The 13815-nt window shown below is 40.6% G+C and overlaps 1 protein-coding gene across 1 annotated transcript; it reads right to left on the bottom strand.

Annotated features, from left to right (window-relative positions):
• Nucleotides 1-11379: 11379 nt before the first annotated feature.
• Nucleotides 11380-13510, bottom strand: LOC124652843 (ubiquitin-conjugating enzyme E2 5A-like). Its single transcript, XM_047191887.1, has 3 exons — nucleotides 13366-13510; nucleotides 12335-12552; nucleotides 11380-11980 (listed from the first exon to the last, which is right to left on the bottom strand). Exons 2-3 carry the CDS (start codon nucleotides 12548-12550, stop codon nucleotides 11750-11752), a joined length of 447 nt encoding a protein of 148 aa, XP_047047843.1. The 5' UTR covers nucleotides 12551-12552; nucleotides 13366-13510; the 3' UTR covers nucleotides 11380-11749.
• Between the last annotated feature and the right edge of the window lie 305 nt (nucleotides 13511-13815).

Genomic DNA, 13815 nt, shown 5'->3' with positions numbered 1-13815 from the left:
AGGTCATAGCCAATCATATTCCTCCGCTACCTCGCACACCCACCCTTTGTTGCATACCCCGACCCTGGGTCCTCGCCGGTCCCATTATTCCCATATTAGGGTGGACCCCGACCACGACAACAGTTCTGGGCTCATACCATAAACTCCTTCGCCGGTAGCTGCAACCCATCATAGAACGCAATACCGTGGGGAACTTTAGGCTTCCCCAGCCTACCGCTTGCTCTTCGGGCGACAAGTGTACTATGGACAAAGCCGTGGGGAACTTTAGGCTTCCCCAGCCTACCGCTTGCCCCCGACAGATGACAAGTGTACTACGGTAAAGCGCATCCGTTGATGTACAAGAGGTGGAAATACGATTGACTATTCCATCCCACTCCAAATCTTATGGTTAACACGGTTATTACGGCACAAGAATCACTTGACGACATTTGTTGTTTAATCCTAGATGGATATCAACCCCTGCAATGGAACCACCACCATATCAACACAATCCATGGTTCCATTGCCCACCACTTAGTCATATTCATAGTTATGAAAATAGTGGTTTTGCCTTTTTATGCAATAGTGATAAACATAGTACTTTGCAAGTAATTTGATAAAAATACTCAAATGACATGAGAAAGTGATGAACTTGCCTTTCTTGACTGCAAGATTATGCAGGCAAGGTCTTCGATACGCAATAACTCCAAATTCTGAAAAAGCATCATCGTCCGGTAAGGACGATGTTTAAAAGATTGGCAAGGATGCAATAATGCATAAGTATGAGATGCAGTCGCTCTAAGCGTGACCTAACCCCGATGATTTATGATTAGTGAGTGGTAATGATTAGTTCAGGGTGTGTTGCACTTTTAGAGTAATTCACAAACAAGGTTCTTATTCAGGGTTGTGTTGTTTGAGAATCATAAGCAAGTGGTAAAATGCATAGTAATTAAGTAAGCACACAAGGAATGATAATTGGTATAATGTTAATATGTAAAGAACGAGTTGTCGAGTTTTGGTACTATATGGCATTGTTAATGATTGCTTCTTATAATCTTCAAAAGAATAACTTTTGAAGAACATGTTCTTTAATAAAGAACAAGTATGATAATTATGGTTGTGTAGTTCTATGGTTTAAGATGATCCTAAACTAGTTTTTGGAGTAAGAATGACATGGATCCCAACAATGTTGGATTCATCAGCTACTAGGGCTTGTATGGTTGAATTAAGCCTAAACTTCTTAATTACCAATAGTTTCTATCAAGGTGGTATATCTTATTGGTGATAGCTGGCTACGGTTTATAGATCCTATGAAGCAGGTTTGATGGCTACTCCTTATTTACTTCAAAAGAATAACTTTTGAAGAACATACTTCTTAAGTACTTAAGAAGTATATCAATTAGGGTTGAGGTGGTCTAGGTTTTATTGTTGGTTCTATTAAGTAAGGAATAATTGGCTCCTAAATAGGAGGGTTGATAAGTATCCAACACTAGTAGGGTTTAGTGGAGTATGGTTAGGTAATGCTCAAGATTTGGCATAGTTGCTCCTGAGGTTCATCACAATAGTGTGATGCTTAGTATGGATAACTAATGTTGATGTCTTAGAGGATAGTAACTAGGATTTACACTTGGTTGACTCTATTTCATCATCTAGGTCTAATAGGGTTGCATACATGGAATGCTTAATTAGTATTGATAGGGTTTCTCCATTTTATGTGGACATGACAAGCATCTAATTGTTACTATGGATCTATGATTGAAAAGAAAGTATCATGATCACATGTTCTAATATAGGTTTAGGTTAGAAACAAATTAAGTTTCATATTGGTTAATGGAGCTAGGGTTCCTAATTGAATTAGGGTTTTGGGATTACACATAAAATGATGAGGTTATCACTTTATTTATAATGGAAATAGGGTTTTCATAATTACTACTTAGTTCTTGGTTACTAACTTTATTATAAAGTTGAAGCTATTAATAACTTAAGAATAAAAATAATATTGCATTTAGCATTTTATTATTTTTAAACAATTAATAATTAGGGTAATTATTATTCAGGGTTTAAATCTCCCTAATAATGATTTAACAAAATAACAAATAAGGAAAATTAGCTTTATTGTTTTCTTTATTTATTTCCTGGTTTTATTTAATTTGGGAAATTTTCCTAATTATTGAATTTGATTTGCATTTCGAATTAAAGAAAAATGCTTAAATAACAAGTATTGATTACTTAAATTTTTATTACAAATAAAAATTTCATATTATATTTTTGTTGGATAGATTTTTCCTTTCTGAGAATTTTGATATATTATTTTCATTTTTCTGAGTTGAATTGTATTTTCTATAATTAATTGAAGTTGCAGCAATTGATGAATTTGAATTAAAACAAGAAAAATAACTAAGTGTACCCGGCTATTCTACCCACCTGACACTGACCAGTGGGCCAGTGTCCATGTCAGCTGCCACGCAGCTTAGACTGAGTCAAAATAGCTGACGTGGCAAGAGAAGCGCATGGCCGGCGGCCAGTGGTGATCGACGGCGAAGATCCAGGGCTCCCGCGTCTTGGTGGATAGGCTGAGGGGATGCGCGGTGTGGTACTGGACATAAAGGTGGCGGCGCCCCCTCCAGATGGTCACCGGAGTAACTCCGGCGAGCACAAACAGCGGTGACGCTTGCAGGTGATCGACGCGGCGTCGCTATGGAGCATGATCAAGCGAACCAAGTACTCCACGTAGCGCTTGACGGCGTGGTCGGAGATGGTCCCAATCGACGGCGAACGTCGATTGACTGGTGGTGGCCGGCGGGGAGATGATGACTCGATTCGTCGGGATCAGTGCTTCCCGGCAAGCGCGCATCAACGAGGAGATAGCTGGAGGCGAGGCGAAGCCCTAGGGCTTCACGGCGATGCTTGCGGTGACCCCAAACGGCGGCGAGAGAAATCGGCCGGCGAGCTAGGGTTTGAGAAATTAGGGGAAAAAGAAGAACACGATCCAGGGAGGCTTCGGCCAGGTATTTATAGGGTTGAGGGCAGACGTCGAAGGACGCGCGGTCCACAATGGCGGCCGGGACGTGGAGTTCGTCGTCGCCGTGGCGTTCTCCTGTGCGTCGGGTGGCGAAGACGAAGACGGCGCCCTCCTCTCTCTTATCCGCACGAAGCGGTACACGGGCTGGCCTGGGTCGTGGTGCTGGGTTGCCTCGTGGGCTACTGCTGGGCTCGGTGGCCGACTTGGTAAGTCAGGTGAGCCCATTTTCTCTTCCTTTCTTTTATTCATTTTCTGTTTTGTATTTCCTGTTTTGAATTATGTTTTGAATTCATATTTGAATTCAATTATGCTTTCAGATGTTTCTGCTTATTTTTAATTAGGACTTAACAATAATGATCATTGCATTATTCCATTGTCCAATATGAATGTGCAATGCATGATTTTATTTGTATCCTTGTGAGTTCTATTTAAATTTCAATTTAGCCATGAATTTATGTGTTCTTTGGAATTCCTTTTCCTCCTTGCAATACAACTCTCTTTTGAATTATTTAAAGTGGATAATTGCTTCCCAAAGCATTTTAAAGATTATTATGAGGTCTTGGTTTCTTATTTGAGAGTTTGTTTCACTTGCATGTTATTTTATGTGAGCAACATTTTATTAGGGTTTTTCTCAGGTGTAATAAATAAAGCATAAGATTTTATTAATATGCCATACTAGGGTTCTAATGATATTTACCTAATGGTAATTGATTTGATTCTCAATTATGGTCTAGGGTTATATTGTAATCACCATAGTGATACTCAAATTAGTGTTGAGATATATTCTTAGGTTGTAGAGATTAGATGACACCATCTTGTATCTGCTAGGGTTCTAATCTCCCCTAATAAAAATGGTTACTATCTTAATTGTTATTGTTCTCCTTTAGTTACTAAGGTATTTAGAATTGGTTTGATCTCCTACCAATAGATTTCGTTATTATCCTTAATTTATCATTAAAGTAATTAAAGTAGCTATATTACTTTTTATAGTTAACTTTGGTTATAATGATGAATGGTTTCTCACCATATAAAGTATGGAGTTTTACTCTAAGGTTTCCTTAGGTCCTTTAATTGAGGAATAAATGGAATGTAGATGTGATAGGGTTCTACTTATGATCACCAAGTGGTTCACAAGTTAAGGTTGGGATATAAGCTTAGGTTTCCTTACTAATTACCTCCCTATGATTTCATGTGGTGAATGATATCTACTTATCCTATTAGGGTTTAACTTATGGCTTATTCTTCTATTTCTCCAAAGTATGGTCATGGCACTATCATGAGCAAATTTGTTCTCAATGGCTTGTACTCCCAATTCTTAGAGTATATGATCATTACCCAATGGTGATGATCATGCATGGTATGGGCTTCCTTAAGTATCACTAACAGTATTTAGATATGGTTATACCAATTACCCCTCTCACTCTACAAGGACTTGGATTATAATCTAGGGTTCTACTATAGGAATGATGATGTGATTATCTAAATATGTGGTTTTCCTAAGAATTCTACCTTGTTATCTTCTGTAGCTTGTTCTTCAGGAATTCTGATAATCCTGCATCTTGTGGCATGCCTCCACCTCCTAGCTGCTTCATCTTGATCCTAACTATTTTATGGAATGGCTCAATGTGTTGGTCTTCTTGCATCATGGTGCAAGATGATGAAATGGATGAGGTAGAGGGTTCCTTTTATAGGCTTGGGCATGCTCTAATAACATGACACATAGATGGGTGACTCTTGTTTTGATTTGATGAGTAAGGTGCTTGGTTGTCATGCTCTCATCCATAGCAATCCTTTAAGCATGAGGTGGCATAGCTTAGGATGCAAGTTATGTAGATATTTTCATCCTTTGTGGCATTGGTATTATCCTCCCATGTGATTTATTTTTAGATAGCCAAGTGGCTTTTGTTACTAAATATCTTGTGAATGATATTTTATATTTGTGGATGAGTCACAATATCATGTGTGGTAGCATTATATTGTGATTGGGATAAAAATGTCAAAGACAAAGATTATACCCCAATTTTGAATGGTGATTGTTGATTTCACCAAGGCATGATCATATGAGTTTCAAAGTACTCATATTTTATTTTATTCAAATTGTTTGAACTATAATTCGTAATGTAAACAAATTTAGTTTTGTGATATTCCACTTATTTAATAAGTTATGATTAAAATAAGAATGGGTGACTTTTATGCACTTAGGTCCTTGTGTTTTACCATATTTGGTAATTAGTTTTAAAGTGAATTCAATTATACCCCAAGTGTAGTTTCATAACTTTTAAGTGTTAATAACTTAGAGTTTAATTATTATCTATTTGATGGTTATAGGCTTCTCCCATCTCTAGGGTTTAATGATAAGCTTGTGTTGGTGTTTGCTTCAAAAGTTTAGTTCAAGAAATACCATGAGGTTCATGGTAGGAATCTTTATTTGTTAAAGACATGGAAAAGATAAGTCAAGAATGGTTTCTCCACTTTATTATTACTTGACATCCAATTGAATAGATATTCATATGTTATGACAAGGAATACCATGTTATGATCTCGTTATAAGATCAAGTAATTGATCATTGATTAAGGTGTTGTTGTGTTTATTTTAATCTCCTTTGATCTAACCCCTTAGATCAAATCATCTCTACCCAAAACAAGGTTTTAACAAATGTCACATTGAGGTTTATAGGATGAGCTACTTCAGTTCCACCAAGGTCAAGTGAAACTTCAGTTAATGTGACTGTTTTACTTTTAAGCGCGAAAATTCCCCAGATTTTCTATGCATGAATGCAATGCACACATCTGTTTCCTCTATTTTTATAACCCCAATACCTGGGATATTACAGGCCGCCGCCGCCGTCGCCCATCCCACGCGCGTCTGCTCCGCCATGCATCGAGGAGGTGGGATCCGGCCGCCGTTCTCCACGCAGCGACGAGGAAGGGCCCCCGCCGCCGCCACGCCCCGAGGGACTTTGCCCCGGCGACGCTACCGGTGACGGCGGCGGCGGCGGCGGAGGGTGGGGTGCGGGAGAGGTTAGGGTTGGGGGCGGCGATTATTTAGTCTTTCGCTTTTTAGATGGTTGATTGATGTATTGATTTTAAGTGATACGTGAGTTATAATAAGATTATAATAAGGTGACTCAGGGACACTTCATTAAAAAAAGGCTGCATACATCTTTGCGATGTGGGCATATTTCCTTTTTTTCTAATAAAAAGCTTAACATCTGATCACCATCATAATCTTGTCATCTGGCAAGGCATGCATGCGATCCACACACGAGAACTGACATGACCTCACATGCAAACTCTTCCTATCCTCCCAATCAAAGAATGTACAGGCCGTGGCTTTATGGTGCTTCTGCAGAAGAAAGCCAACAGAGGATATGCACCACAAAGCAGCAGTTTTGGACTGAAGCTATCATGAAGTGTGTTTGCCAAATTTTAGAAACCCCAGTAGACAGGGCAGGAGTATTTTTCAGCAACAAGCCAGTGCCATCATATGTCACCATCAGAGCGTCACATGCGGCTGCAAGGAACAAAGCTGACTGGGGAGACTCACACGGTACCGACCCAACCCAAGCCCCATCGATTGGGATCCAGACACCATCTTCAGTCGACCAAATTACACCAGGAATATTTGAAATGTTTTGTCTTGACACGTACAAGTGTGACCAGTTTTTCGACAAGGATATGGAGCACACACAAACTTTGCGAGACTACATATGCTCTTCATGGCATACGCCTCAAGTTTGGACATAGAATACAAAGATGTTCTGAATTTTGACTATATACTGTACACACATAAACGTCGTTTAGTGATTCTACCACGATGAGCATCGACACAGCCATATGAGGCGTCACTGGTAGCCTGTATATGTGGTTAAATCTATTCCGGTTGGATGACTGTTCTGCGTTGTGGCCTGCGCGCGTATTAAAGCAGTCTCCAACCAAACTCATTGAAAGCTACCAGGTTGTCAGTTTTCCGTGGAACAGTCATGCTTCGATCCAAATAAGCTCTATATGAAAGAGATTCACGGCGATGGTGCGATTCCATTTTGACAATTAGTTCTGAGTTTCAATAATTGTAAATCTTCAATTTGAAGCTCTATTAAATAATTTTTGTATCGCACTCTTCACCGGTTGAAATTTTCTTTGAGGACTAGTTTCATCTCCAATAATAAGAAGTGTTTCTTCATCTCCAATAGACTATCCCAACAATGAGAGTCGCATAGTATTAAATCTATATAGTGCCTTCGGGCCTATGTACTTTCTTTGATAAGAGTTTGCCAGAACCATCCTCGGTAAGAAACTTCAAAAAGGTATTTACCAAGGAGAGCTGAGTTTTAACTTGTAGGTCTCCAATACCAATACCACCCTAATCTTTTGGACGATATAAAGTTCTATCTAGCCACTTGATATTTGTCTCCCCTTGTCCCCTTGTTATCAGAATCTCAATAAGAACTAATCCAATCCGCAAAGAACTTATGTTGGAAGGTGGAAGAATGATATCACATAAAGTAACATATCACTTAGTACTAAATTAATGAGAACTAATCGTCCACCGACATATAACAACTTTCCTTTGCAATTACTCAACCTCTTCTTGAGACACTTATTCATGTGTTTCCATCGAGGTTTGTTAGCCTTCTATAATTTACCGAAATACACAAATATCCAATTGAGCGGTGGCCCTACTCACATCCGAATAATTCAGCATATTGAGAGAAGGCTTCTTGGGATTCCTTGAAAAAACATTCCACTCTTATGGAAACTAATCTTAAGACTCGCCAACTGCTTGATCATATACAATATTAACTTTTTGTTCATAGCCTTTTCCAGGCCAAAAGTCATAAGTAGAATTGTGTCATCTGCATACTGAAGGATCAAGGATAGATCCTCCATCCACTAGATATGGAACTATCTGCTCAATTTGGTATTTCAGCTTTCGTGCTCAATCATGACGACCGACATATTAAGCCCTATGTTGAATAATATGGGTGATAATGGCTTGCTTTGACTTAAGCATTTTTGTTTTGGAAGTAATGAACAATGTTATCATTGACTTTAATGGTCACACTACTTTCAGTGAATAATTATGGATTCAAGCACACCACACTTCTAAAAATACTTATATTCCGCTGAAGAAAAGACCATTTAACTTTGTTGTATGACTTATCAAAGTCAACTTTAGAGATCACGCCGTTATGCTGACACAAAAAATGAATTATGAGTTCAAAATATTCTAGTTTTGGAATTGACCCTCATGCATTTGCATCCTAATTAAGACACCACGACTATTTTACAAGTAACTATATTCCACATTACAATCATACTTACCCATCAACAACTTACAAGTTATATATGTACATTTGTATCTTCTGAAGTGTATCCATCAAAGTCAATGATGACATTGGCAATTTTTTCCAGACAAAAAAAGTAAGGCAAAGCGATCCATTATCACACATGCTATTCAATATAATGATAGTGAGAAAAAGAAATATCAAGTGATTAAATGGAATGTTGTTTGCCACCCTAAAGATCAAGAAGGACTTGGGATTCATTACCTTGAGGTAAAAAAACAGAGCCCTCCTAGATAAATGGCTCTTCAGGCTTCTTACAGAAAATGGGATGTGGCAAACGATTCTAGAAAGAAAGTAGGTAGGATCACGTGCATTGTCTCAGGGTTTATTGGAAACCCGGTGACTCACATTTTGGGCTGGCCTTATGACGACGAAGAAATACTTCTTCTTATATGGTTCATTCTGAATTAAGGATGACTCCGAGATAAGATTCTGGGAGGATAAGTGGCTAGGTAATGCTACACTATATCCATCGCTATAAAATATTATGCATCACAAAAGCGATACATTTGCTAAGGTGCTAGAAACTTCATACTGAATGTGACGTTCAAAAGAGATCTCATAGGTCTCAGGCTAGCACCTTGGAATGCTTTTCTACATGGGCCTATGGTCCAGTTGATGCAAGAGACTGCCGAGTTTCGATGGCATCTACATAAGAGTGGTCAAATCTATTTGGATTCCATGTATGGAGCTTTGATCCAGTCTAACGTGCAGTTTGATAATAACAGAAAATATATGGAAAATGAAGTTTCAGCTAAAGACTGAGATTTTTGCGTTGTATCTTCGTGGAGGTTTAATGCTCACTTATATAATCTTCAAAACGTAATTGACATGGAAGTAAAAAAAAAGTGTGTCTTCTGTCATCATGAAAAACTATCAAAACACTTGTTATTCCAGTGTAAATTTGTTGTATCTATATGTTTAATCATTCAAAAAGGTTCTACCTTATACCTGCCACATAGTATTATTAATATCTTCAGTAATTGGCTAAATGGGGTGGACCATAGGTTTTAAATACTTATTATTGTGGGAGCGCCTCCAATTATTTGATTTCTTTGGCTACGTAGAAATGTAAAACATTTTTGATGATAAAATTATTCTCTCATGCATGTTATTTACCGGTGCACTGTTTTTCTTCGTTCATGAACGTCTCTACAGCGTGTGGAGAACCTCGACCTGTTTATGGAGGTGTCTACTCGGTTGGTGAACACATCGTGAGATTTTTATCCAGCACAAATGGCCACACAATCTAAGGATTGGTTCTCTATCATCATAGGCCTCTATACAGTTCGAGATAATGTCTTGCACTGCGCCTTTTTATTTTTATGTTTTGCTACAATGAATGTTGAGCGACAATCCGACTGTAATATTTAAAATTTTAAAGTAATAAAACATCCTTTGTCAAAAGAAAAAAATCCAACCGCTAACATAATATCTTACCCACCACCAGTTAGGATCCAACCATTCAATCACTTCTGGAGTTTATGAACGAGGAAATGTGTTGTCTCCGGGTATATATGTGCCCTACATAGGAACATCACACCCTACTGATCTGCCGCGTCCAATACCAAGAGGATCGGAGCACCCTTCCAAAGTTCAATATACAACACCACACATCCTTGACAATGCAACCTCAAAGTTCCTTCAAGAAAATCCGAGAGATTGTTTGCTAGTTCATGTTAGCTGGAGCAAGTGGGAGTGAGAGGCTGCAGAATTTCTCGGGCCGGGCCGGGCTTCGGGCCAAGCCCGAAAAAGCCCGAACGTAAAATGCCAAACCCGAGCCCGGCCCGGCCCGACCGTTGGGCCTATAGATTAAGCCCAAACCCGGCCCGAACAGGCAAAAAGCCCGGTCCGAAGCTGCCTAAAGTGCAAAAAATGCAAGCCCGAGCCCGGCCCGGCCCGACGTTCGGGCTCAAAATACAAGCCCGAACCCGGCCCGAAGTGCAAGCCCGACCCGGCCCGGCCCGGAATTTTCGGGCCGGGTCGGACCGGGTCGTCCGGGCCGGGCTGCCCATGCCCAGCTGTATGCAGAAAACACGTCACCAGTTCCAACCTTTGTACAAGAGCCCACAAATTTTGCGAGCAACTGTATTCTCCAGAAGTATCTAAGGCCCCCTTTGGGAAGGCCGAGTAGTTTCCAGGCCATAAGCCCATAACATGCACGGGCTGTATTTTCTCGTACACAAGTGATACTGATACCGAGTGGAATTGAAACGGAGCTTTGGTGTATAGCCGCCAGCCAGAAGAGTGTCGGGTTCGTGGCTGCATCAACATGTTATTATCAATTGGATTTAGTAGGTAGCTGAACTAGCCAGATGTAATATAGACACGCGCGCGCACGCACGCATAACAATGATGCAGGAGTGCAGACACTGATCCACATTGCAAGTGCAGAAATTCTGCTTCCTTCCAAACATGGTGGCGCACTGGCGCTACAGCTGCACCTATGAAAGAACTGCACACTGCTCAATTACAAGTTAACATCAACGATCTACACCTAGAATACTTATATGGTTAATTACTTACCTGATTACCATTCTAATATTGTCTCTGCCATTCGTACTGACAAACTACACACGAGAACTGACGTGACCTAATAGGCAAATTGTTGTCTTCCTATCCTCCCAAAGAAAGAATGTCCAGGCCGTGACTTCCTAGTGCTTCTGCAGAAGGAAGCCAACAAAGCATATGCACCACAAAGCAGTTTTGGACTGAAGCTATCTGTGAGGTCTGAGATGCATGTTTGCCTAATTTTAGGAACCAGACAGACCAAGGCCATTTTTCAGCAACAAGCCAGTGTCATAGTTGGCTGATTGTCACATACTTTCCTTACCTGTCATGATCAGAGTGTCACAGGAAAGCAGTGGCTGAAGCAACAACACTGAACTGAGGGGGGCCATATACTGCAGCCGTCGCAATTAACAAGTGCCGCTAGTTCTTGATCGGGTTAGATCGCACATGATTGAGCATCAAAGCCCCATCGATTGCCTTCCAAACACCATCTTCAACAAATGAAAAGAGAACTCCACAAATAAACCAAAACACCAGAAATTCTTGAAATGTTCTGTCTTGAAATACATTTTTTGTCTTGAAATGTTCTGTCTTGATACATACATGTATGACTAGTCTCCGGACAACGCGAGAGAGTACACACAAATGTCGCGACTACAGACGCTCTTTCAGGGTATACACCTCAAGTTCGGACACAGAATGCAGAGATGTACTGGTTTTGATTACTGTACACACATGTTCAGAGAGAGTCACGATGAGCATCGACACCATATGATGTCTCTGGGGTATCATCATTAGGCGGGAAAGCAGTTCGGCATACAAGTTCCTGACATTGCATAATGGTCTTTGCAATGGCAGGAAGGCTCCGGTGGCGAGGAACACATAGGGATCAGCCCATGGCATACTTCTGGGTCCAGGCACTCGCGGTCTCCTCGTAGCGGGTTCTCTGGTTCTTGTAGAGATGCGCGATCTCCGGGACGAGAGGGTCGTCTGGGTTGGGGTCGGTGAGCAGAGAGCTGATAGAGAGCAGGACCTTCGATATGGTTAGCGCAGGGCTCCACTGCTCCTTGAGGATGTCTAGGCAGATGCTGCCGCTGGAGTTGATGTTTGGGTGATACACCTGCGATGTCGATAAATACAATGATAGAGGTAGCTTCATCAGCTGAATTACTGTAACTTTGTAAGATTCAGGTTTCATTCAGCATGTGCCTAATTATCTGCATAGCATCGCCATATAACACTTATGTGGCGTGAAAATCTAACTGAAATTGCTCGTTGATAATGAACTAATTTTACAACAAGATTTGATTTAAGAATGGAATCTGTTCATCTTGAATTTCTCAAAGGTACAGTCACTCACTAGTAAATTAATAACAGGCCAAGGCTAGAGAGTAGAGAGTAACCGTGATAAAATCAGTAGTTAGTCGACAAATAATGAAATGATACACTCTATAAAGTAGAAAGACCAGCTAACCTTTGTTTCAAAATTCACTTTTGGAGGCTTAAAGGGGTAGTCCGGAGGAAAATGGATGTTGACAAAGAAAATCCCTCCTGCGTAGGGGCTGTCACTAGGGCCCATGATCATGGCCTGCCAGTGGAATAGATCCGCTCCTGCAGGCCCAGCGCTGCAGGATGTCGGTGGATCCTTCTGCAAATCCATGAGCTCCTTCTGAATCCTTTTGTTGGCCATATCTGGATAAACAAAACAAGTAGTGATGAAAACAACAATCAAAAGTGCATAACACTTCCAGGTACAGAGAGTTGAAGTTCTTAAAAGAAGAACACGATGAACGAAACAACAATGTGTATTTACACAAGAGCATTAAAATGCGGAGTACCGTATGTGACAGGTGACTGACGATAAAATCTCTTTATACTCGGTCAGAAGTTCTGACATATCAACGAATTCATTCATAATCTTCTCTCTTTACCCACACCTTCCGTTCCATAAATAAGCATCTACAGTTCATCGCATCCTCAATGCTATGCCAACGCAATTTGTGAGAAATTTCCTAGACACAGATGGAGAGAAGCCATAGATGTTGATACATAACTGCGCCAGCAAAGGAAGAACCTAAAACGACTGTCAATGATGCGGAATACGTTTATCCGTGGCTTGTTCCAGAGACAGAACCTAATTGGTTTCATGATGCTTTCTTCTACTTGCGGCCGATTGAAGACCAAATTAACGACCCAAAATTTGGTCAGGAAGCGACCACTCTGTCTCTTACCTTTTAACCCCGAAAGTCAACCCCAATCGGAAAGCGATCCTATCGCAAGTTTGGCCAGCACGAATCTGGCATTCTCAGACGAACAGCACAAAACTCCTGAATCCGCTTCGCCCAATCCGTCCTAAGTCCTAACTAGCCAACACGCATCTTGTGGAGAGATATGGCAACGACGAATGATAAACGAACTACAACGAATAAGTTTCCCCGACTATAGCAAGACGAATTCAGCGGAGCAAAAATAGACAAGAGCGTGGCAATAGATTGACATGATTACCTGCAGGGTTGAGAACAGCTATGGATTAGTCTCTCCTCCGAAGAAGATTAGATGAATGAATCGATTAGCAGAAATGATTGGGATGGAGCAGGTGGGATTATAGGCCGGCGTCCAGGGCGGCCTAGAAAGGATCGGAGTCGTCGGCTCGTCGCTACTGTCTCCTCTTGTGCTATTGGCCGTTGGGGAATCTTTTAGTTCAAGCTTCAAGTGGCCCACCTGTCTGTGGCTGAAGTGTAAGCAGTTTCTTCTAAATTTTCTTGGGGCCGTTGAAGTTTCATTTTCAATGGTACTATACTATATGTTATCCATGGTTGGCTTCCTCTTATTTTACTCTGTATTAATCAGGTATATTATTCCATCTGACCATTTGTTATATGGACTAGTGCTTGTTTTTTAACGCGGTCGACCATAACCTTGTTCAACGGGAAGTGCAAAGCGGAAACCATGGAG

This window comes from Lolium rigidum, chromosome 5, assembly GCF_022539505.1.
Source record: "Lolium rigidum isolate FL_2022 chromosome 5, APGP_CSIRO_Lrig_0.1, whole genome shotgun sequence".
In the NCBI taxonomy this organism is placed as follows: Eukaryota; Viridiplantae; Streptophyta; class Magnoliopsida; order Poales; family Poaceae; genus Lolium; species Lolium rigidum.
Note: the sequence above shows the minus strand (reverse complement) of the source record. Positions and strands in the feature narration are given on the sequence as shown.